Raw genomic sequence first — 26,732 nt, 5'->3', positions numbered from 1 at the left:
ACGACTTACTTAACGATAGGTTTGGAATACACAAACATTTCAGGTTTAATAACGACTTACTTAACGATAGGTTTGGAATACACAAACATTTCAGGTTTAATAACACAAACATTTCAGGTTTACTTACTTAACGATAGTTTTGGAATACACAAACATTTCAGGTTTAATAACTACTTACTTAACGATAGTTTTGGAATACACAAACATTTCAGGTTTAATAACGACTTACTTAACGATAGTTTTGGAATACACAAACATTTCAGGTTTAATAACTACTTACTTAACGATAGGTTTGGAATACACAAACATTTCAGGTTTAATAACGACTTACTTAACGATAGGTTTGGAATACACAAACATTTCAGGTTTAATAACGACTTACTTAACGATAGTTTTGGACGGTTTAATAACGACTTACTTAACGATGGTTTGGAATACACAAACATTTCAGGTTTAATAACTACTTACTTAACGATAGTTTTGGAATACACAAACATTTCAGGTTTAATAACGACTTACTTAACGATAGGTTTGGAATACTTACTTAACGATAGTTTTGGAATACAAACATTTCAGGTTTAATAACGACTTACTTAACGATAGTTTTGGAATACACAAACATTTCAGGTTTAATAACTACTTACTTAACGATAGTTTTGGAATACACAAACATTTCAGGTTTAATAACGACTTACTTAACGATAGTTTTGGAATACACAAACATTTCAGGTTTAATAACGACTTACTTAACGATAGTTTTGGAATACACAAACATTTCAGGTTTAATAACTACTTACTTAACGATAGTTTTGGAATACACAAACATTTCAGGTTTAATAACTACTTACTTAACGATAGTTTTGGAATACACAAACATTTCAGGTTTAATAACGACTTACTTAACGATAGTTTTGGAATACACAAACATTTCAGGTTTAATAACGACTTACTTAACGATAGTTTTGGAATACACAAACATTTCAGGTTTAATAACGACTTACTTAACGATAGGTTTGGAATACACAAACATTTCAGGTTTAATAACGACTTACTTAACGATAGGGTTTGGAATACACAAACATTTCAGGTTTAATAACTACTTACTTAACGATAGGTTTGGAATACACAAACATTTCAGGTCTAATAACTACTTACTTAACGATAGTTTTGGAATACACAAACATTTCAGGTTTAAGAACTACTTACTTAACGATAGTTTTGGAATACACAAACATTTCAGGTTTAATAACGACTTACTTAACGATAGGTTTGGAATACACAAACATTTCAGGTTTAATAACTACTTACTTAACGATAGGTTTGGAATACTCAAACATTTCAGGTCTAATAACGATTTAGTTAACGATAGGTTTGGAATACACAAACATTTCAGGTTTAATAACTACTTACTTAACGATAGTTTTGGAATACACAAACATTTCAGGTTTAATAACGACTTACTTAACGATAGTTTTGGAATACACAAACATTTCAGGTTTAATAACTACTTACTTAACGATAGGTTTGGAATACACAAACATTTCAGGTTTAATAACTACTTACTTAACGATAGTTTTGGAATACACAAACATTTCAGGTCTAATAACGACTTACTTAACGATAGGTTTGGAATACACAAACATTTCAGGTTTAATAACTACTTACTTAACGATAGGTTTGGAATACACAAACATTTCAGGTTTAATAACGACTTACTTAACGATAGGTTTGGAATACACAAACATTTCAGGTTTAATAACTACTTACTTAACGATAGTTTTGGAATACACAAACATTTCAGGTTTAATAACGACTTACTTAACGATAGTTTTGGAATACACAAACATTTCAGGTTTAATAACTACTTACTTAACGATAGGTTTGGAATACAGAAACATTTCAGGTTTAATAACGACTTACTTAACGATAGTTTTGGAATACACAAACATTTCAGGTTTAAGAACTACTTACTTAACGATAGTTTTGGAATACACAAACATTTCAGGTTTAATAACTACTTACTTAACGATGGTTTTGGAATACACAAACATTTCAGGTTTAATAACGACTTACTTAACGATAGGTTTGGAATACACAAACATTTCAGGTCTAATAACTACTTACTTAACGATAGTTTTGGAATACACAAACATTTCAGGTTTAAGAACTACTTACTTAACGATAGTTTTGGAATACACAAACATTTCAGGTTTAATAACTACTTACTTAACGATAGTTTTGGAATACACAAACATTTCAGGTTTAATAACTACTTACTTAACGATAGTTTTGGAATACACAAACATTTCAGGTTTAATAACGACTTACTTAACGATAGTTTTGGAATACACAAACATTTCAGGTTTAATAACTACTTACTTAACGATAGTTTTGGAATACACAAACATTTCAGGTTTAATAACTACTTACTTAACGATAGTTTTGGAATACACAAACATTTCAGGTTTAATAACTACTTACTTAACGATAGTTTTGGAATACAACAAACATTTCAGGGTTAATAACTACTTACTTAACGATAGTTTGGAATACACAAACATTTCAGGTTTAATAACTACTTACTTAACGATAGGTTTGGAATACAGAAACATTTCAGGTTTAATAACGACTTACTTAACGATAGTTTTGGAATACACAAACATTTCAGGTTTAATAACTACTTACTTAACGATAGTTTTGGAATACACAAACATTTCAGGTTTAATAACTACTTACTTAACGATAGGTTTGGAATACAGAAACATTTCAGGTTTAATAACGACTTACTTAACGATAGTTTTGGAATACACAAACATTTCAGGTTTAATAACGACTTACTTAACGATAGTTTTGGAATACACAAACATTTCAGGTTTAATAACGACTTACTTAACGATGGTTTTGGAATACACAAACATTTCAGGTTTAATAACGACTTACTTAACGATAGGTTTGGAATACACAAACATTTCAGGTTTAATAACGACTTACTTAACGATAGTTTTGGAATACACAAACATTTCAGGTTTAAGAACTACTTACTTAACGATAGTTTTGGAATACACAAACATTTCAGGTTTAATAACGACTTACTTAACGATAGCTTAAAAATACACAAACATTTCAGGTTTAATAACGACTTACTTAACGATAGTTTTGGAATACACAAACATTTCAGGTTTAATAACGACTACTTACACAAACATTTCAGGTTTAATAACGACTTACTTAACGATAGTTTTGGAATACACAAACATTTCAGGTTTAATAACGACTTACTTAACGATAGCTTTTGGAATACACAAACATTTCAGGTTTAATAACTACTTACTTAACGATAGTTTTGGAATACACAAACATTTCAGGTTTAATAACTACTTACTTAACGATAGTTTGGAATACACAAACATTTCAGGTTTAATAACTACTTACTTAACGATAGTTTTGGAATACACAAACATTTCAGGTTTATAACTACTTACTTAACGATTTTGGAATACACAAACATTTCAGGTTTAATAACTACTTACTTAACGATAGGTTTGGAATACACAAACATTTCAGGTTTAATAACGACTTACTTAACGATAGGTTTGGAATACACAAACATTTCAGGTTTAATAACTACTTACTTAACGATAGGTTTGGAATACACAAACATTTCAGGTTTAATAACTACTTACTTAACGATAGTTTTGGAATACACAAACATTTCAGGTTTAATAACTACTTACTTAACGATAGGTTTGGAATACTCAAACATTTCAGGTCTAATAACGACTTACTTAACGATAGGTTTGGAATACACAAACATTTCAGGTTTAATAACTACTTACTTAACGATAGTTTTGGAATACACAAACATTTCAGGTTTAATAACTACTTACTTAACGATAGGTTTGGAATACACAAACATTTCAGGTTTAATAACGACTTACTTAACGATAGTTTTGGAATACACAAACATTTCAGGTTTAATAACTACTTACTTAACGATAGGTTTGGAATACAGAAACATTTCAGGTTTAATAACGACTTACTTAACGATAGTTTTGGAATACACAAACATTTCAGGTTTAAGAACTACTTACTTAACGATAGTTTTGGAATACACAAACATTTCAGGTTTAAGAACTACTTACTTAACGATGGTTTTGGAATACACAAAGATTTCAGGTTTAATAACGACTTACTTAACGATAGTTTTGGAATACACAAACATTTCAGGTTTAATAACTACTTACTTAACGATAGTTTTGGAATACACAAACATTTCAGGTTTAATAACGACTTACTTAACGATAGCTTAAAAATACACAAACATTTCAGGTTTAATAACGACTTACTTAACGATGGTTTTGGAATACACAAACATTTCAGGTTTAATAACGACTTACTTAACGATGGTTTTGGAATACACAAACATTTCAGGTTTAATAACTACTTACGTAACGATAGTTTTGGAATACACAAACATTTCAGGTCTAATAACGACTTACTTAACGATAGCTTAAAATTACACAAACATTTAAGGTTTAATAACGACTTACTTAACGATAGTTTTGGAATACACAAACATTTCAGGTTTAATAACTACTTAATTAACGATGGTTTTTGAATACACAAACATTTCAGGTTTAATAACGACTTACTTAACGATAGCTTAAAAATACACAAACATTTCAGGTTTAATAAATACTTACTTAACGATAGTTTTGGAATACACAAACATTTCAGGTTTAATAACTACTTACTTAACGATAGTTTTGGAATACACAAACATTTCAGGTTTAATAACTACTTACTTAACGATAGGTTTGGAATACACAAACATTTCAGGTTTAATAACTACTTACTTAACGATAGTTTTGGAATACACAAACATTTCAGGTCTAATAACGACTTACTTAACGATAGCTTAAAAATACACAAACATTTCAGGTTTAATAACGACTTACTTAACGATAGTTTTGGAATACACAAACATTTCAGGTTTAATAACTACTTAATTAACGATGGTTTTTGAATACACAAACATTTCAGGTTTAATAACGACTTACTTAGCGATAGTTTTGGAATACACAAACATTTCATGTTTAATGACTACTTACTTAACGATAGTTTTGGAATACACAAACATTTCAGGTCTAATAACGACTTACTTAACGATAGCTTAAAATTACACAAACATTTATGGTTTAATAACGACTTACTTAACGATAGTTTTGGAATACACAAACATTTCAGGTTTAATAACTACTTAATTAACGATGGTTTTTGAATACACAAACATTTCAGGTTTAATAACGACTTACTTAACGATAGCTTAAAAATACACAAACATTTCAGGTTTAATAAATACTTACTTAACGATAGTTTTGGAATACACAAACATTTCAGGTTTAAGAACTACTTACTTAACGATGGTTTTGGAATACACAAACATTTCAGGTTTAATAACGACTTACTTAACGATAGTTTTGGAATACACAAACATTTCAGGTTTAATAACTACTTACTTAACGATAGTTTTGGAATACACAAACATTTCAGGTTTAATAACGACTTACTTAACAATAGCTTAAAAATACACAAACATTTCAGGTTTAATAACGACTTACTTAACGATGGTTTTGGAATACACAAACATTTCAGGTTTAATAACGACTTACTTAACGATGGTTTTGGAATACACAAACATTTCAGGTTTAATAACTACTTACGTAACGATAGTTTTGGAATACACAAACATTTCAGGTCTAATAACGACTTACTTAACGATAGCTTAAAATTACACAAACATTTAAGGTTTAACAACGACTTACTTAACGATAGTTTTGGAATACACAAACATTTCAGGTTTAATAACTACTTAATTAACGATGGTTTTTGAATACACAAACATTTCAGGTTTAATAACGACTTACTTAACGATAGCTTAAAAATACACTAACATTTCAGGTTTAATAAATACTTACTTAACGATAGTTTTGGAATACACAAACATTTCAGGTTTAATAACTACTTACTTAACGATAGTTTTGGAATACACAAACATTTCAGGGTTAATAACTACTTACTTAACGATAGGTTTGGAATACACAAACATTTCAGGTTTAATAACTACTTACTTAACGATAGTTTTGGAATACACAAACATTTCAGGTCTAATAACGACTTACTTAACGATAGCTTAAAAATACACAAACATTTCAGGTTTAATAACGACTTACTTAACGATAGTTTTGGAATACACAAACATTTCAGGTTTAATAACTACTTAATTAACGATGGTTTTTGAATACACAAACATTTCAGGTTTAATAACGACTTACTTAGCGATAGTTTTGGAATACACAAACATTTCATGTTTAATGACTACTTACTTAACGATAGTTTTGGAATACACAAACATTTCAGGTCTAATAACGACTTACTTAACGATAGCTTAAAATTACACAAACATTTATGGTTTAATAACGACTTACTTAACGATAGTTTTGGAATACACAAACATTTCAGGTTTAATAACTACTTAATTAACGATGGTTTTTGAATACACAAACATTTCAGGTTTAATAACGACTTACTTAACGATAGCTTAAAAATACACAAACATTTCAGGTTTAATAAATACTTACTTAACGATAGTTTTGGAATACACAAACATTTCAGGTTTAATAACTACTTACTTAACGATAGTTTTGGAATACACAAACATTTCAGGGTTAATAACTACTTACTTAACGATAGGTTTGGAATACACAAACATTTCAGGTTTAATAACTACTTACTTAACGATAGTTTTGGAATACACAAACATTTCAGGTCTAATAACGACTTACTTAACGATAGCTTAAAAATACACAAACATTTCAGGTTTAATAACGACTTACTTAACGATAGTTTTGGAATACACAAACATTTCAGGTTTAATAACTACTTAATTAACGATGGTTTTTGAATACACAAACATTTTAGATTTAATAACGACTTACTTAGCGATAGTTTTGGAATACACAAACATTTCATGTTTAATGACTACTTACTTAACGATAGTTTTGGAATACACTTAGATAAATAAACAATACACAATTAAAGGTAACCTGACTTAACTTTAACAACACTGAACTTATTTAAATGAACATAGATAAACAAACAATACACATGTAAAGGTAACCTGACTGAACTTTAACAACACTGAACTTATTTAAATGAACATAGATAAACAAACAATACACAAGTAAAGGTAACCTGACTGAACTTTAAAAAAATAACAACACTGAACTTATTTAAATGAACATAGATAAACAAACAATACACAAGTAAAGGTAACGTGATTGAACTTTAAAAAAATAACAACACTGAACTTATTTAAATGAACATAGATAAACAAACAATACACAAGTAAAGGTAACCTGACTGAACTTTACAACACTGAACTTATTTAAATGAACACAGATAAACAAACAATACACATGTAAAGGTAACCTGACTGAACTTTAACAACACTGAACTTATTTAAATGAACATAGATAAACAAACAATACACAAGTAAAGGTAACCTGACTGAACTTTAAAAAAATAACAACACTGAACTTATTTAAATGAACATAGATAAACAAACAATACACAAGTAAAGGTAACGTGATTGAACTTTACAACACTGAACTTATTTATATGAACATAGATAAATAAACAATACACATGTAAAGGTAACCTGACTGAACTTTAACAACACTGAACTTATTTAAATGAACATAGATAAACAAACAATACACAAGTAAAGGTAACCTGACTGAACTTTAAAAAAATAACAACACTGAACTTATTTAAATGAACATAGATAAACAAACAATACACAAGTAAAGGTAACGTGATTGAACTTTACAACACTGAACTTATTTAAATGAACATAGATAAATAAACAATACACAAGTAAAGGTAACGTGACTGAACTTTAACATCAATAAACGTATTTAAATGAACATAGATAAACAAACAATACACAAGTAAAGGTAACGTGACTGAACTTTAACAACACTGAACTTATTTAAATGAACACAGATAAACAAACAACACACAAGTAAAGGTAACGTGACTGAACTTTAACATCAATAAACGTATTTAAATGAACATAGATAAACAAACAATACACAAGTAAAGGTAACGTGACTGAACTTTAACATCAATAAACGTATTTAAATGAACATAGATAAACAAACAATACACAAGTAAAGGTAACGTGACTGAACTTTAACAACACTGAACTTATTTAAATAAACACAGATAAACAAACAATACACAAGTAAAGGTAACCTGACTGAACTTTAACAACACTGAACTTATTTAAATAAACATAGATAAACAAACAATACACAAGTAAAGGTAACCTGACTGAACTTTGACAACACTGAACTTATTTAAATAAACACAGATAAACAAAAAATACACAAGTAAAGGTAACCTGACTGAACTTTAACAACACTGAACTTATTTAAATGAACACAGATAAACAAACAACACACAAGTAAAGGTAACGTGACTGAACTTTAACAACACTGTGATTTATTTAAGTTAAATTGATTTTATTTATTCGATGATCGTTGTTAATTAGAAATTTCAAATTTGAATGATTTATAACTTAAACGATAAAATCAGATAAACTGTCCAGTACTTTGATAGTCCGAGGTGACAACAGAGATACAAGGAAATTAAATAGGAAATACCCACGTGAACGCTTACAAGTTACAGGGTTGGTGACGGTTGGAATTGAAGTTACCACTAAAACACAAAACATAAATGTAAGTAAGCTTTGTTAGTTGATATTGACGAACGTTGACTCGAAATACTGTAATAGAGTAAGTGTTCCATGTGTTTACGAATATACACTGCATGAAAGTACATAACGTGTTTAGTGTATAAACTGTATGAAAGTACATAACGTGTTTAGTGTATAAACTGTATGAAGGTACAGTAACGTGTTTAGTATATACACTGTATGAAGGTACAGTAACGTGTTTAGTGTATACACTGTATGAAGGTACAGTAACGCGTTTAGTATATACACAGTATGAAAGTACAGTAACGTGTTTAGTATATACACTGTATGAAGGTACAGTAACGTGTTTAGTATATAGACTGTATGAAGGTACAGTAACGTGTTTAGTATATAACTGTATGAAGGTACAGCAACGTGTTTAGCATACAGACCGTATGAAGGTACAGCAACGTGTTTAGTATACAGACCGTATGAAGGCACAGTAACGTGTTTAGTATTTAGACCGTATGAAGGCACAGCAACGTGTTTAGCATTTAGACTGTATGAAGGCACAGCAACGCGTTTAGCATATAGACCGTATGAAGGCACAGTAACGCGTTTAGTATATACACAGTGATGAAGGCACAGCAACGTGTTTAGTATATACACCGTATGAAGGCACAGCAACGCGTTTAGTATATACAGACCGTATGAAGGCACAGCAACGCGTTTAGCATATACCAACCGTATGAAGGCACAGTAACGCGTTTAGTATATAGACCGTATGAAGGCACAGCAACGTGTTTAGTATATAGACCGTATGATGGGCACAGTAACGTGTTTAGTATATACACTGTATAAAGGCACAGTAACGTGTTTAGTATACCATCAAAGTATGAAGGCACAGTAACGTGTTTAGTATATACACTGTATGAAGGTACAGCAACGTGTTTAGCATATAGACCGTATGAAGGGTACAGCAACGCGTTTAGTATATAGACTGTATGAAGGTACAGTAACGTGTTTAGTATATACACTGTATGAAGGTACAGTAACGTGTTTAGTATATAGACCGTATGAAGGTACAGCAACGTGTTTAGTATATACAGACCGTATGAAGGCACAGTAACGCGTTTAGTATACAGACTGTATGAAGGTACAGTAACGTGTTTAGTATATAGACTGTATGAAGGCACAGTAACATGTTTAGTATATACACTGTATGAAGGTACAGCAACGTGTTTTAGTATTTAGACCTGAATGAAGGTACAGTAACGTGTTTAGTGTATAGACTGTATAAAGGTACAGTAACGTGTTTAGTATATACACTGTATGAAGGTACAGTAACGTGTTTAGGATATAGACTGTATGAAGGTACAGTAACGTGTTTAGTATTTAGACTGAATGAAGGTACAGTAACGTGTTTAGTATATAGACTGTATGAAGGTACAGTAACGTGTTTAGTATATAGACTGTATGAAGGTACAGTAACGTGTTTAGTATATACACAGTATGAAGGCACAGTAACGTGTTTAGTATATAGACTGTATGAAGGTTCAGTAACGTGTTTAGTGTATAGACTGTATGAAGGTACAGTAACGTGTTTAGTATATAGACTGTATGAAGGTACAGTAACGTGTTTAGTATATACACTGTATGAAGGTACAGTAACGTGTTTAGTATATACACTGTATGAACGTACAGCAACGCGTTTAGCATATAGACCGCATGAAGGCACAGTAACGCGTTTAGTGTATAGACTGTATGAAGGTACAGTAACGCGTTTAGTATATACACAGTATGAAGGCACAGTAACGTGTTTAGTATATAGACCGTATGAAGGTACAGCAACGCGTCTAGTATATAGACTGTATGAAGGTACAGCAACATGTTTAGTATATACACTGTATGAAGGTACAGTAACGTGTTTATTATATATACACAGTATGAAGGTACAGTAACGTGTTTAGTATATAGACCGTATGAAGGCACAGTAACGTGTTTAGTATATACACTGTATGAAGGTACAGTAACGTGTTTAGTATATACACTGTATCAAGGCACCGTAACGTGTTTAGTATACAGACTGTATGAAGGTACAGTAACGTGTTTAGGATATAGACCTGTATGAAGGCACAGTAACGCGTTTAGTGTATACACTGTATGAAGGTACAGTAACGTGTTTAGTATATACACTGTATGAAGGCACAGTAACGTGTTTAGTATATAGACCGTATGAAGGTACAGTAACGCGTTTAGTATATACACTGTATCAAGGCACCGTAACGTGTTTAGTATATACACTGTAATCAAGGCACAGTAACGTGTTTAGTATATAGACCGTATGAAGGCACAGTAACGTGTTTAGTATATACACTGTATCAAGGTACAGTAACGTGTTTAGTATATAGACCGTATGAAGGCACAGTAACGTGTTTAGTATACAGACCGTATGAAGGCACAGTAACGTGTTTAGTATATACACTGTATGAAGGTACAGTAACGTGTTTAGTATATAGACTGTATGAAGGTACAGTAACGTGTTTAGTATATAGACTGTATGAAGGTACAGTAACGTGTTTAGTATATACACTGTATCAAGGTACAGTAACGTGTTTAGTATATAGACTGTATGAAGGTACAGTAACGTGTTTAGTATATACACTGTATCAAGGTACAGTAACGCGTTTAGTATATAGACCGTATGAAGGCACAGTAACGTGTTTAGTATATACACTGTATCAAGGCACAGTAACGTGTTTAGTATATATAGACCGTATGAAGGTACAGTAACGTGTTTTAGTATACAGACTGTATGAAGGCACAGTAACGTGTTTAGTATATAGACCGTATGAAGGTACAGTAACGTGTTTAGTATATAGACCGTATGAAGGTACAGTAACGTGTTTAGTATATAGACTGTATGAAGGCACAGTAACGTGTTTAGTATATACCTGTATGAAGGTACAGTAACGTGTTTAGTATATAGACCTGTATGAAGGTACAGTAACGCGTTTAGTATATAGACTGTATGAAGGTACAGTAACGTGTTTAGTGTATAGATTGTGTGAAGGTACAGTAACGTGTTTAGTATATTCACTGTATGAAGGTACAGTAACGTGTTTAGTATATACACTGTATGAAGGTACAGTTACGTGTTTAGTATATAGACTGTATGAATGTACAGTAACGTGTTTAGTATATTCACTGTATGAAGGTACAGTAACGTGTTTAGTGTATAGTTATTTTATGTAAACTACACATCACTACTGTGTACTTCAATGTAGATATATTAAATAAGCTACATAATAAATGACAAATAAATGTTTTCTTTTTTATGTTTTAAGCAGGTATTCTACTATATTCTAGAAGAATCCAGAAGTTTATATTTTAGAAAGTTTATCATTAGATCATAACTTTGTTATCACTGTGAAGAAACAGTCACATCTTGAATTTCATGTCGAGTATTAAAACAGGTGATGAAATCCATGACAGTTTCTGTCGAAGTGCATGATGGTCTATGTTAAATTACGATATGGTGTGTGTTACAACTCAGAACAATACAGAAGTATCACTTTGTTGTGTTTATGTCAATAGTCGTGTCATAAGTTTGTTCTAGTATTCATCCCCTTTTAAACAATCACGATTAACTGTCTTTGTGGTAATTATATTAAGGTTAACATCACTTTTACTAGGTGAGTTGCTGTTAAACGTTATCATAAATTGTTAACAGTTACAAACATTATTTGTTGAAGGGATATATCAAATAACGAGAAGTGACAAACATTGTTAACAGTTACAAACATTATTTGTTGAAGGGGTATATCAAATAACGAGAAGTGACAAACATTGTTAACAGTTACAAACATTATTTGTTGAAGGGATATATCAAATAACGAGAAGTGACAAACATTGTTAACAGTTACAAACATTATTTGTTGAAGGGGTATATCAAATAACGAGATGTGACAAACATTGTTAACATTTACAAACATTATTTGTTGAAGGGATATATCAAATAACGAGATGTGACAAACATTGCTAACAGTTACAAACATTATTTGTTGAAGGGATATATCAAATAACGAGATGTGACAAACATTGCTAACAGTTACAAACATTATTTGTTGAAGGGATATATCAAATAACGAGAAGTTACAAACATTGTTAACAGTTACAAACATTATTTGTTGAAGGGATGTATCAAATAACGAGAAGTTACAAACATTGTTAACAGTTACAAACATTATTTGTTGAAGGGGTATATCAAATAACGAGAAGTGACAAACATTGTTAACAGTTACAAACATTATTTGTTGAAGGGATATATCAAATAACGAGAAGTGACAAACATTGTTAACAGTTACAAACATTATTTGTTGAAGGGATGTATCAAATAACGAGATGTGACAAACATTGCTAACAGTTACAAACATTATTTGTTGAAGGGGTATATCAAATAACGAGATGTGACAAACATTGTTAACAGTTACAAACATTATTTGTTGAAGGGATATATCAAATAACGAGAAGTGACAAACATTGTTAACAGTTACAAACATTATTTGTTGAAGGGATGTATCAAATAACGAGATGTGACAAACATTGCTAACAGTTACAAACATTATTTGTTGAAGGGGTATATCAAATAACGAGATGTGACAAACATTGTTAACAGTTACAAACATTATTTGTTGAAGGGGTATATCAAATAACGAGAAGTTACAAACATTGTTAACAGTTACAAACATTATTTGTTGAAGGGATATATCAAATAACGAGATGTGACAAACATTGCTAACAGTTACAAACATTATTTGTTGAAGGGATATATCAAATAACGAGATGTGACAAACATTGTTAACAGTTACAAACATTATTTGTTGAAGGGATATATCAAATAACGAGAAGTTACAAACATTGTTAACAGTTACAAACATTATTTGTTGAAGGGATATATCAAATAACGAGATGTGACAAACATTGTTAACAGTTACAAACATTATTTGCTGTACCGATATATCAAATAACGAGATGTGACAAACATTGTTAACTGTTACATACATTATTTGTTGAACGGATATATCAAATAACAAGATGTGACAAACAATCTGAACAGTTATAATTGTTACTTTTTCTTGTTCCTGGACAGAAAGTGTTATTCCCTAATTGCTTGTGTCTAAAGTAAATAGAAAAGACATATTTTTCTCTTCAAACTTTGCTTTTGTGACCTGGGTAATGAAATTTTCAAACTTACCCATTTTACCGAATGTTCCAAGTAAATTCAGTGCTCAGTAGCTGATAGAGAATTTTCTAAAACTTACTAAATTTTCAAGAAGCTTTTAATAATTTTCTAGAAGTTTCCATAGTCGTGTATATTCAGAGACTCACCACTCACCACTTCAGTTTAGTTCTAGCTGCCTAAGTAAACACACAAGAAGCTGCAAGTGTTCTCCAGACACATTCTGCTATCATGTAACCAATTTATCAAGAAAAGAACGAAAAAGTACTCTGTGACAGCATCTGCTAAAACGTGTGAAGCATATTTCAGCATGCCTGCTAAAACGTGTGAAGCATATTTCAACATGCCAGTCAGGAATCAAGAAAAACCCTGAACATCTCATTTTACCTGCAAAAAAACTCTAGAAGGTAAGATTTTAAATTATACAAATTTTAGACTTTTTAAAATTTAAATATTTTTTAATGTATATATTTTTAATTTCCAATAGTATAGAAAAATATCACATATAAAATATTTTGTTTGAACCTGTTACACATTAGTTGTGGACGAAATATATTTATTCTTAATAATAACAATTTTATTTTGCTCTTCTGCAGGATGGTACAGAGGAGAAGAGAGCCATAAAGTTTGCTATTCCAAAAATTTGGCGTGATCCCACTGGCCACTCAAGCAATTGCTACTTCTGCATGGTAGACACTTTCAAACGTCAGGCAGGCAAGAATGGATCTGCTATCATGTATCCGGACCTTCCATCATCCATCTTCCCACTGCCACACTACCCTGAGCTCCCTATATCTACTCTGCCAGAGCGAAAACAGCCATCCTCAGAAGAGAGCAGCAAATCAGAAGAGGAGGTAGACATTGAAGATCCAGATTACAATTTCAGAGGTGCAGCTGGTGAGAAAAACCCATACTACCCAACCAAAGAGACCCAATGACTTGATCAGAGATCTTGGTTTGACAAAGTCGAATGCCGAGACTGTATTTGTGGGCTGATACATGAAAGCGATTTACATTACAGTCACAAATCTTGAAAAGCTACTCACTTCTAAAAATGTCTGTATAACTTTAGTATAAATACATGTAAATCTTGGTTCATATGTTGTTTTATTCACACCTTATGTAAATAAAAATATGCAAATTTGTCCGTTTTTACATATAAAATAGGTTAATTTCTAAATTTCATTATCCAGGTCACAAAAGCAAGGTTTGAAAGGAATAATGGCCATTTTCTGTACTTTTACAACATAAGCAATTAAGAAATAACACATACTATCTGGGAACAAAATTTGTGTTACATAGTGTTATCTATTGAACAGATATTTCAAATAACGAGATATGATAAAAACAAACATTATTTATTAATCAGATAACTCACAACAATTGGACTCGTCGTCTCCTCCCACACAGTCCCGGATGTTATTACATTTAACACTTTGTGGTAGACACCTTCCATCTCTGCACAAGAAATGGTCACCCATGTTGGTACATGCCTCGATCGAATAACCTGAGTGCAGGAAATCTTTAATTAGAATAAGATGATGGAAATGAAACATCTGGTACAACTGATGGATACTAACAATAAGAGAGAAGTAAGAAGGTTTACACTACAGAAAAACATTGAGAACAACTGATGGATACTAACAATAACAGAGAAGTAAGAAGGTTTACACTACAGAAAAATATCTGGTACAACTGATGGATACTAACAATAAGAGAGAAGTATGAAGGTTTACACTACAAATAAACATCTGGTACAACTGATGGATACTAACAATAAGAGAGAAGTAAGAAGGATTACACTACAGAAAAACATCTTGTACAACTGATGGATACTAACAATAAGAGAGAAGTAAGAAGGTTTACACTACAGATAAACATCTGGTACAACTGATGGATACTAACAATAAGAGAGAAGTAAGAAGGTTTACACTACAAATAAACATCTGGTACAACTGATGAATAATAACAATAAAAGAGAAGTAAGAAGGTTTACACTACAGATAAACATCTTGTACAACTGATAGATACTAACAATAACAGAGAAGTAAGAAGGTTTACACTACAAATAAACATCTGGTACAACTGATGGATACTAACAATAACAGAGAAGTATGAAGGTTTACACTACAGATAAACATCTTGTACAACTGATAGATAATAACAATAACAGAGAAGTATGAAGGTTTACACTACAGATAAACATCTTGTACAACTGATAGATACTAACAATAACAGAGAAGTATGAAGGTTTACATTACAGATAAACATCTTGTACAACTGATAGATACTAACAATAACAGAGAAGTATGAAGGTTTACACTAAAGATAAACATCTGGTACAACTGATGGATACTAACAATAAGAGAGAAGTAAGAAGGTTTACACTACAGAAAAACATCTGGTACAACTGATGGATACTAACAATAACAGAGAAGTATGAAGGTTTACACTGCAGATAAACATCTGGTACAACTGATGGATACTAACAATAACAGAGAAGTAAGAAGGTTTACATTACAGATAAACATCTGGTACAACTGATGGATACAAACAATAAGAGAAAAGTATGAAGGTTTACACTACAGATAAACATTGAGAACAAATGATAGATACTAACAATAAGAGAGAAGTATGAAGGTTTACACTACACATAAACATCTTGTACAACTGATAGATACTAACAATAACAGAGAAGTAAGAAGGTTTACACTACAGAAAAACATCTGGTACAACTGATGGATACTAACAATAACAGAGAAGTAAGAAGGTTTACACTACAGAAAAATATCTGGTACAACTGAGGGATACTAACAATAAGAGAGAAGTATCAAGGTTTACACTACAGATAAACTTATTTGTACAACTGTTGGATAGTAAACGTAGACTTCCTACTCACCACAACCATACTCGTCAGCTCCAACTGATCCAAAATGACAATCGTTTGTTCCGTCACAAACGTTACCAGCTCTAACACAACGATTGGTGTGAGCACAAACAATGGCTGTTTTTGACGTGCAAAGAGAAACACCTGTAACACCAGAGTGTAAAGTGGAATATCTTTAGCACAGTAACATGTGTTACAGTAAGGTGATTATGGAGGTTTTATTAACATGTGTTACAGTAAGGTGATTATGGAGGTTTTATTAACATGTGTTACAGTAAGGTGATTATGCAGGTTTTATTAACATCTGTCACAGTGAGGTGATTATGGAGGTTTTATTAACATCTGTCACAGTGAGGTGATTATGGAGGTTTTATTAACATGTGTTACAGTAAGGTGATTATGGAGGTTTTATTAACATGTGTTACAGTAAGGTGATTATGGAGGTTTTATTAACATCTGTTACAGTAAGGTGATTATGCAGGTTTTATTAACATCTGTTACAGTAAGGTGATTATGGAGGTTTTATTAACATCTGTTACAGTAAGGTGATTATGGAGGTTTTATTAACATCTGTCACAGTGAGGTGATTATGGAGGTTTTATTAACATCTGTCACAGTGAGGTAATTATGGAAGTTTTATTAACATGTGTTACAGTAAGGTGATTATGCAGGTTTTATTAACATCTGTTACAGTAAGTTGATTATGGAGGTTTTATTAACATGTGTTACAGTAAGGTGATTATGGAGGTTTTATTAACATCTGTTACAGTAAGGTGATTATGCAGGTTTTATTAACATCTGTTACAGTAAGGTGATTATGGAGGTTTTATTAACATCTGTTACAGTAAGGTGATTATGGAGGTTTTATTAACATCTGTCACAGTGAGGTGATTATGGAGGTTTTATTAACATCTGTCACAGTGAGGTAATTATGGAAGTTTTATTAACATGTGTTACAGTAAGGTGATTATGCAGGTTTTATTAACATCTGTTACAGTAAGTTGATTATGGAGGTTTTATTAACATCTGTCACAGTGAGGTTATTATGGAGGTTTTATTAACATGTGTTACAGTAAGATGATTATGGAGGCTTTATTAACATCTGTTACAGTAAGGTGATTATGGAGGTTTTATTAACATGTGTTACAGTAAGGTGATTATGCAGGTTTTATTAACATCTGTCACAGTGAGGTGATTATGGAGGTTTTATTAACATCTGTCACAGTGAGGTGATTATGGAGGTTTTATTAACATGTGTTACAGTAAGGTGATTATGGAGGTTTTATTAACATGTGTTACAGTAAGGTGATTATGGAGGTTTTATTAACATCTGTTACAGTAAGGTGATTATGCAGGTTTTATTAACATCTGTTACAGCAAGGTGATTATGGAGGTTTTATTAACATCTGTTACAGTAAGGTGATTATGGAGGTTTTATTAACATCTGTCACAGTGAGGTGATTATGGAGGTTTTATTAACATCTGTCACAGTGAGGTAATTATGGAAGTTTTATTAACATGTGTTACAGTAAGGTGATTATGCAGGTTTTATTAACATCTGTTACAGTAAGTTGATTATGGAGGTTTTATTAACATGTGTTACAGTAAGGTGATTATGGAGGTTTTATTAACATCTGTTACAGTAAGGTGATTATGCAGGTTTTATTAACATCTGTTACAGTAAGGTGATTATGGAGGTTTTATTAACATCTGTTACAGTAAGGTGATTATGGAGGTTTTATTAACATCTGTCACAGTGAGGTGATTATGGAGGTTTTATTAACATCTGTCACAGTGAGGTAATTATGGAAGTTTTATTAACATGTGTTACAGTAAGGTGATTATGCAGGTTTTATTAACATCTGTTACAGTAAGTTGATTATGGAGGTTTTATTAACATCTGTCACAGTGAGGTTATTATGGAGGTTTTATTAACATGTGTTACAGTAAGATGATTATGGAGGCTTTATTAACATCTGTTACAGTAAGGTGATTATGGAGGTTTTATTAACATGTGTTACAGTAAGGTGATTATGCAGGTTTTATTAACATCTGTCACAGTGAGGTGATTATGGAGGTTTTATTAACATCTGTCACAGTGAGGTGATTATGGAGGTTTTATTAACATGTGTTACAGTAAGGTGATTATGGAGGTTTTATTAACATCTGTTACAGTAAGGTGATTATGGAGGTTTTATTAACATCTGTAACAGTAAGGTGATTATGGAGGTTTTATTAACATCTGTTACAGTAAGATGATTATGGAGGTTTTATTAACATGTGTTACAGGAAGGTGATTATGGAGGTTTTATTAACATCTGTTACAGTAAGGTGATTATGGAGGTTTTATTAACATCTGTTACAGTAAGGTGATTATGAAGGTTTTATTAACATCTGTTACAGTAAGGTGATTATGGAGGTTTTATTAACATGTGTTACAGGAAGGTGATTATGGAGGTTTTATTAACATCTGTTACAGTAAGGTGATTATGAAGGTTTTATTAACATCTGTTACAGTAAGGTGATTATGGAGGTTTTATTAACATGTGTTACAGTAAGGTGATTATGAAGGTTTTATTAACTCAGAGGAGTCTGAAAACTGAGTTGTATAGAGAGGTATCATTAACCCAGCAACATGTATAACACTGAAGTGTATAGGTAAATATAATTAACAAAGCAACATGTATGACACTGAAGTGTAGAGGTAAGTATAATTAACAAAGCAACATGTATAACACTGAAGTGTAGAGGTAAGTATAATTAACAAAGCAACATGTATGACACTGAAGTGTAGAGGTAAGTATAATTAACAAAGTAACATGTATGACACTGAAGTGTAGAGGTAAATATAATTAACAAAGCAACGTGTATAACACTGAAGTGTAGAGGTAAGTATAATTAACAAAGCAACATGTATGACACTGAAGTGTAGAAGTAAGTATAATTAACAAAGCAACATGTATAACAATGAAGTGTAGAGGTAAGTATAATTAACAAAGCAACATGTATAACACTGAAGTGTAGAGGTAAGTATAATTAACAAAGCAACATGTATGACACTGAAGTGTAGAGGTAAGTATAATTAACAAAGCAACATGTATAACACTGAAGTGTAGAGGTAAGTATAATTAACAAAGCAACATGTATAACACTGAAATGTAGAGGTAAGTATAATTAACAAAGTAACGTGTATAACCATGAAGTGTAGAGGTAAGTATAATTAACAAAGAAACATGTATAACACTGAAGTGTAGAGGTAAGTATAATTAACAAAGCAACATGTATAACACTGAAGTGTAGAGGTAAGTATAATTAACAAAGCAACATGTATAACAATGAAGTGTAGAAGTAAATATAATTAACAAAGCAACATGTATAACACTGAAGTGTAGAGGTAAGTATAATTAACAAAGTAACGTGTATAACAATGAAGTGTAGAGGTAAGTATAATTAACAAAGCAACATGTATGACACTGAAGTGTAGAGGTAAGTATAATTAACAAAGAAACATGTATGACACTGAAGTGTAGAGGTAAGTATAATTAACAAAGCAACATGTATGACACTGAAGTGTAGAGGTAAGCATAATTAACAAAGCAACATGTATAACACCGGAGTGTAGAGGTAAGCATAATCAACAAAGCAACACGTATAACAATCGAAGTGTAGAGGTAAGCATAATTAACAAAGTAACATGTATAACACTCGAAGTGTAGAGGTAAGTATAATTAACAAAGAAACATGTATAACACTGAAGTGTAGAGGTAAATATAATTAACAAAGCAACATGTATAACACTGAAGTGTAGAGGTAAATATAATTAACAAAGTAACATGTATAACACTGAAGTGTAGAGGTAAGTATAATTAACAAAGTAACATGTATGACACTGAAGTGTAGAGGTAAGTATAATTAACAAAGCAACATGTATGACACTCGAAGTGTAGAGGTAAACATAATCAACAAAGCAACATGTATGACACTGAAGTGTAGAGGTAAGTATAATTAACAAAGCAACATGTATGACACTGAAGTGTAGAGGTAAGTATAATTAACAAAGCAACATGTATGACACTGAAGTGTAGAGGTAAGTATAATTAACAAAGCAACATGTATAACACTGAAGTGTAGAGGTAAGTATAGTTAACAAAGCAACATGTATGACACTGAAGTGTAGAGGTAAGTATAATTAACAAAGTAACATGTATAACACTGAAGTGTAGAGGTAAGTATAATTAACAAAGAAACATGTATAACACTGAAGTGTAGAGGTAAATATAATTAACAAAGCAACATGTATAACACTGAAGTGTAGAGGTAAATATAATTAACAAAGTAACATGTATAACACTGAGTGTAGAGGTAAGTATAATTAACAAAGTAACATGTACGACACCGAAGTGTAGAGGTAAGCATAATTAACAAAGCAACATGTATGACACTGAAGTGTAGAGGTAAATATAATCAACAAAGCAACATGTATGACACTGAAGTGTAGAGGTAAGCATAATTAACAAAGCAACATGTATGACACTACGAAGTGTAGAGGTAAATTATAATTAACAAAGCAACATGTATAACACCGAAGATGTAGAGGGTAAGCATAATTAACAAAGCAACATGTATAACACTGAAGTGTAGAGGTAAGTATAATTAACAAAGCAACATGTATGACACTGAAGTGTAGAGGTAAGTATAATTAACAAAGCAACATGTATAACACTGAAGTGTAGAGGTAAATATAATTAACAAAGCAACATGTATAACACTGAAGTGTAGAGGTAAGCATAATTAACAAAGCAACATGTATGACACTGAAGTGTAGAGGGTAAGTATAATTAACAAAGCAACATGTATAACACTGAAGTGTAGAGGTAAGTATAATTAACAAAGCAACATGTATGACACTGAAGTGTAGAAGTAAAGCATAATTAACAAAGCAAACATGTATAACAACGAAGTGTAGAGGTAAGCATAATTAACAAAGCAACATGTATAAATAATGAAGTGTAGAGGTAAGTATAATTAACAAAAGCAACATGTATGACACCGAAGTGTAGAGGTAAGCATAATTAACAAAGCAACATGTATAACACTGAAGTGTAGAGGTAAGCATAATTAACAAAACAACATGTATAACACTGAAAATGTAGAGGTAAGCATAATTAACAAAGTAACGTGTATAACCACGAAGTGTAGAGGTAAGCATAATTAACAAAGAAACATGTATAACACCGAAGTGTAGAGGTAAGCATAATTAACAAAGCAACATGTATAACACTGAAGTGTAGAGGTAAGTATAATTAACAGCAAACATGTATAACAACGAAGTGTAGAAGCAAATATAATTAACAAAGCAACATGTATAACACTGAAGTGTAGAGGTAAGCATAATTAACAAAAGCAACGTGTATAACAATGAAGTGTAGAGGTAAGCATAATTAACAAAGCAACATGTATGACACCGGAAGTGTAGAGGTAAGCATAATTAACAAAGAAACATGTATGACACTGAAGTGTAGAGGTAAGTATAATTAACAAAGCAACATGTATGACACCGAAGTGTAGAGGTAAGTATAATTAACAAAGAAGCAACATGTATAACACTGAAGTGTAGAGGTAAGTATAATTAACAAAGCAACATGTATGACACTGAAGTGTAGAGGTAAGTATAATTAACAAAGTAACATGTATAACACTGAAGTGTAGAGGTAAGTATAATTAACAAAGAAACATGTATAACACTGAAGTGTAGAGGTAAATATAATTAACAAAGCAACATGTATAACACTGAAGTGTAGAGGTAAATATAATTAACAAAGTAACATGTATAACACTCGAAGTGTAGAGGTAAGTATAATTAACAAAGTAACATGTATGACACTGAAGTGTAGAGGTAAGCATAAATTAACAAAACAACATGTATGACACTGAAGTGTAGAGGTAAAATAATTAACAAAGCAACATGTACGACACCGAAGTGTAGAGGTAAGTATAATTAACAAAGCAACATGTATGACACTGGAAGTGTAGAGGTAAGTATAATTAACAAAGCAACATGTATGACACTGAAGTGTAGAGGTAAGTATAATTAACAAAGCAACATGTATAACACTGAAGTGTAGAGGTAAGTATAGTTAACAAAGCAACATGTATGACACTGAAGTGTAGAGGTAAGTATAATTAACAAAGTAACATGTATAACACTGAAGTGTAGAGGTAAGTATAATTAACAAAGAAACATGTATAACACTGAAGTGCAGAGGTAAATATAATTAACAAAGCAAACACGTATAACACACTCGAAGTGTAGAGGCAAATATAATTAACAAAGTAACACGTATAACACTGAAGTGTAGAGGTAAGTATAATTAACAAAGTAACATGTATGACACTGAAGTGTAGAGGTAAGTATAATTAACAAAGCAACATGTATGACACTGAAGTGTAGAGGTAAATATAATTAACAAAGCAACATGTATGACACTGAAGTGTAGAGGTAAGTATAATTAACAAAGCAACATGTATGACACTGAAGTGTAGAGGGTAAGTAAATTAACAAAGCAACATGTATAACACCGAAGCGTAGAGGTAAGTATAATTAACAAAGCAACATGTATAACACCGAAGTGTAGAGGTAAGTATAATTAACAAAGCAACATGTATGACACTGAAGTGTAGAGGTAAGTATAATTAACAAAGCAACATGTATAACACTGAAGTGTAGAGGTAAATATAATTAACAAAGCAACATGTATAACACTGAAGTGTAGAGGTAAGTATAATTAACAAAGCAACATGTATGACACTGAAGTGTAGAGGTAAGTATAATTAACAAAGCAACATGTATAACACTGAAGTGTAGAGGTAAGCATAATTAACAAAACAACATGTATAACACTGAAGGTGTAGAGGTAAGCATTATAATTAACAAAGCAACATGTATGACACTGAAGTGTAGAGGTAAGTATAATTAACAAAGCAACATGTATGACACTGGAGATGTAGAGGTAAGCATAATTAAGAAAGCAACATGTATAACACTGAAGTGTAGAGGTAAGCATAATTAATAAAACAACATGTATGACACTGAAGTGTAGAGGTAAGTATAATTAACAAAGCAACATGTATAACACTGAAGTGTAGAGGTAAGTATAATTAACAAAGCAACATGTATAACACTGAAGTGTAGAGGTAAGTATAATTAACAAAGCAACATGTATAACACTGAAGTGTAGAGGTAAGTATAATTAACAAAGCAACATGTATGACACTGAAGTGTAGAGGTAAGTATAATTAACAAAGCAACATGTATAACACTGAAGTGTAGAGGTAAGTATAATTAACAAAGCAACATGTATAACACTGAAGTGTAGAGGTAAGTATAATTAACAAAGCAACATGTATAACACCGAGAGTGTGCAGAGGTAAGTATAATTAACAAAGCAACATGTATAACACCGAAGTGTAGAGGTAAGCATAATCAACAAAGCAACATGTATAACACCGAAGTGTAGAGGTAAATATAATTAAAGAAAGCAACATGTATAACACTGAAGTATAGAGGTAAGTATAATTAACAAAGCAACATGGATAACACTGAAGTGTAGAGGTGAATATAATTAACAAAGCAACATGTATAACACTGAAGTGTAGAGGTAAGCATAATTAACAAAGCAACATGTATAACACCGAAGTGTAGAGGTAAGTATACCCCAAACAAAGCAACATGTATAACACTGAAGTGTAGAGGTGAATATAATTAACAAAGCAATATGTATAACACTGGAGCTGTAGAGGTAAAGTATAATTAACAAAGCAACATTTATAACACTGAGTGTAGAGGTAAGTATAATTAACAAAGCAATATGTATAACACCGAAGTGTAGAGGTAAGTATAATTAACAAAGCAATATGTATGACACTGAAGTGTAGGGGTAAGTATAATTAACAAAGCAAATATGTATAACACTGAAGTGTAGAGGTAAGTATAATTAACAAAGCAACATGTATAACACTGAGTGCAGAGGTAAGCATAATTCAACAAAGCAACATGTATAACACCGAAGTGTAGAGGTAAGTATAATTAACAAAGCAACATGTATAACACCGAAGTGTAGAGGTAAGTATAATTAACAAAGCAACATGTATAACACCGAAGTGTAGAGGTAAGTATAATTAACAAAAGCAACATGTATAACACTGAAGTGTAGAGGTAAGTATAATTAACAAAGCAACATGTATAACACTGAGCTGTAGAGGTAAGCATAATTAACAAAGCAACATGTATAACACTGAAGTGTAGAGGTAAGTATAATTAACAAAGCAACATGTATAACACTGAAGTGTAGAGGTAAGTATAATTAACAAAGCAACATGTATAACACTGAAGTGTAGAGGTAAGTATAATTAACAAAGCAACATGTATAACACTGAAGTGTAGAGGTAAGTATAATTAACAAAGCAACATGTATGACACTGAAGTGTAGAGGTAAGTATAATTAACAAAGCAACATGTATAACACTGAAGTGTAGAGGTAAGTATAATTAACAAAGAAACATGTATAACACTGAAGTGTAGAGGTAAGTATAATTAACAAAGCAACATGTATAACACTGAAGTGTAGAGGTAAGTATAATTAACAAAGCAACATGTATGACACTGAAGTGTAGAGGTAAGTATAATTAACAAAGTAACATGTATGACACTGAAGTGTAGAGGTAAATATAATTAACAAAGCAACATGTATGACACTGAAGTGTAGAGGTAAGTATAATTAACAAAGTAACATGTATGACACTGAAGTGTAGAGGTAAATATAATTAACAAAGCAACATGTATGACACTGAAGTGTAGAGGTAAGTATAATTAACAAAGCAACATGTATAACACTGAAGTGTAGAGGTAAGTATAATTAAGAAAGCAACATGTATAACACTGAAGTGTATAGGTAAGTATAATTAACAAAGCAACATGTATGACACTGAAGTGTAGAGGTAAGTATAATTAACAAAGCAACATGTATAACACTGAAGGGTATAGGACAGGTTTCTGTATTAATTTTCATAGAACTGGTATTTAATCTCATAATGGAAAAAAGATATCTGCCCAATTTACACACAAATAATAATTCCTTACATAAAAATTGTGGAGAAACCTGTGACGTGAGTTCTCTAGATAAAGAGATAATAGCAAGGTGATATAAAATTTATCTATTCAAGTGTTAAGCAGTATCTTACCACTCTTAATATCATAATACTTTTCGCAGTTGTTTTCATCGTTACAGGTGTCGCCACAATCGCAGACCACGTCACACACACTTGCCTGTGGAATGCATCGAGAATTCTGACATCGAAATTCCAGTTCTGAACAGTTTCTGCCTGTTTGAGTAAGAACCATGAATAGTATTGTGAGGTAAACATGGATAGAACCATAAATAGTATTGTGAGGTAAAAACATGGATAGAACCATAAATAGTATTGTGAGGTAAAAATATATAGAACCATGAATAGTATTGTAAGGTAAAAATATGTAGAACCATGAATAGTATTGTAAGGTAAAAATATATAGAACCATGAATAGTATTGTGAGGTAAAAATATATAGGACCATGAATAGTATTGTGAGGTAAAAATATGTAGAACCATAAATAGTATTGTAAGGTAAAAATATATAGAACCATGAATAGTATTGTGAGGTAAAAATATATAGGACCATGAATAGTATTGTGAGGTAAAAATATGTAGAACCATAAATAGTATTGTGAGGTAAAAATATGTAGAACCAAGAAAAAAAACACAAATGAACCTTAACCTAAACAACCGATACATAAAAACACCACA

The 26,732-nt window shown here is 31.4% G+C and overlaps 1 protein-coding gene across 1 annotated transcript in view; it reads right to left on the bottom strand.

The window, feature by feature from the left end:
* The window catches only part of LOC143245826 (G-protein coupled receptor GRL101-like), a 71,595-nt gene extending 45,305 nt beyond the window's left edge, over positions 1–26,290 (bottom strand). Inside the window, exons 1-3 of the mRNA XM_076492082.1 lie at positions 26,131–26,290; positions 16,903–17,034; positions 15,382–15,510 (exon numbers count right to left, since the gene is read on the bottom strand). Coding sequence (XP_076348197.1) covers positions 15,382–15,510; positions 16,903–17,034; positions 26,131–26,290 — 421 coding nt within the window. The remainder of the gene's footprint in view (positions 1–15,381; positions 15,511–16,902; positions 17,035–26,130) is intronic.
* Between the last annotated feature and the right edge of the window lie 442 nt (positions 26,291–26,732).

The sequence above is a fragment of the Tachypleus tridentatus genome, chromosome 3 (genome assembly GCF_004210375.1).
Source record: "Tachypleus tridentatus isolate NWPU-2018 chromosome 3, ASM421037v1, whole genome shotgun sequence".
Classification (NCBI taxonomy): Eukaryota; Metazoa; Arthropoda; class Merostomata; order Xiphosura; family Limulidae; genus Tachypleus; species Tachypleus tridentatus.
The sequence above is the reverse complement of the archived record's forward strand: the minus strand, read 5'-3'. Positions and strand labels throughout refer to the sequence as shown.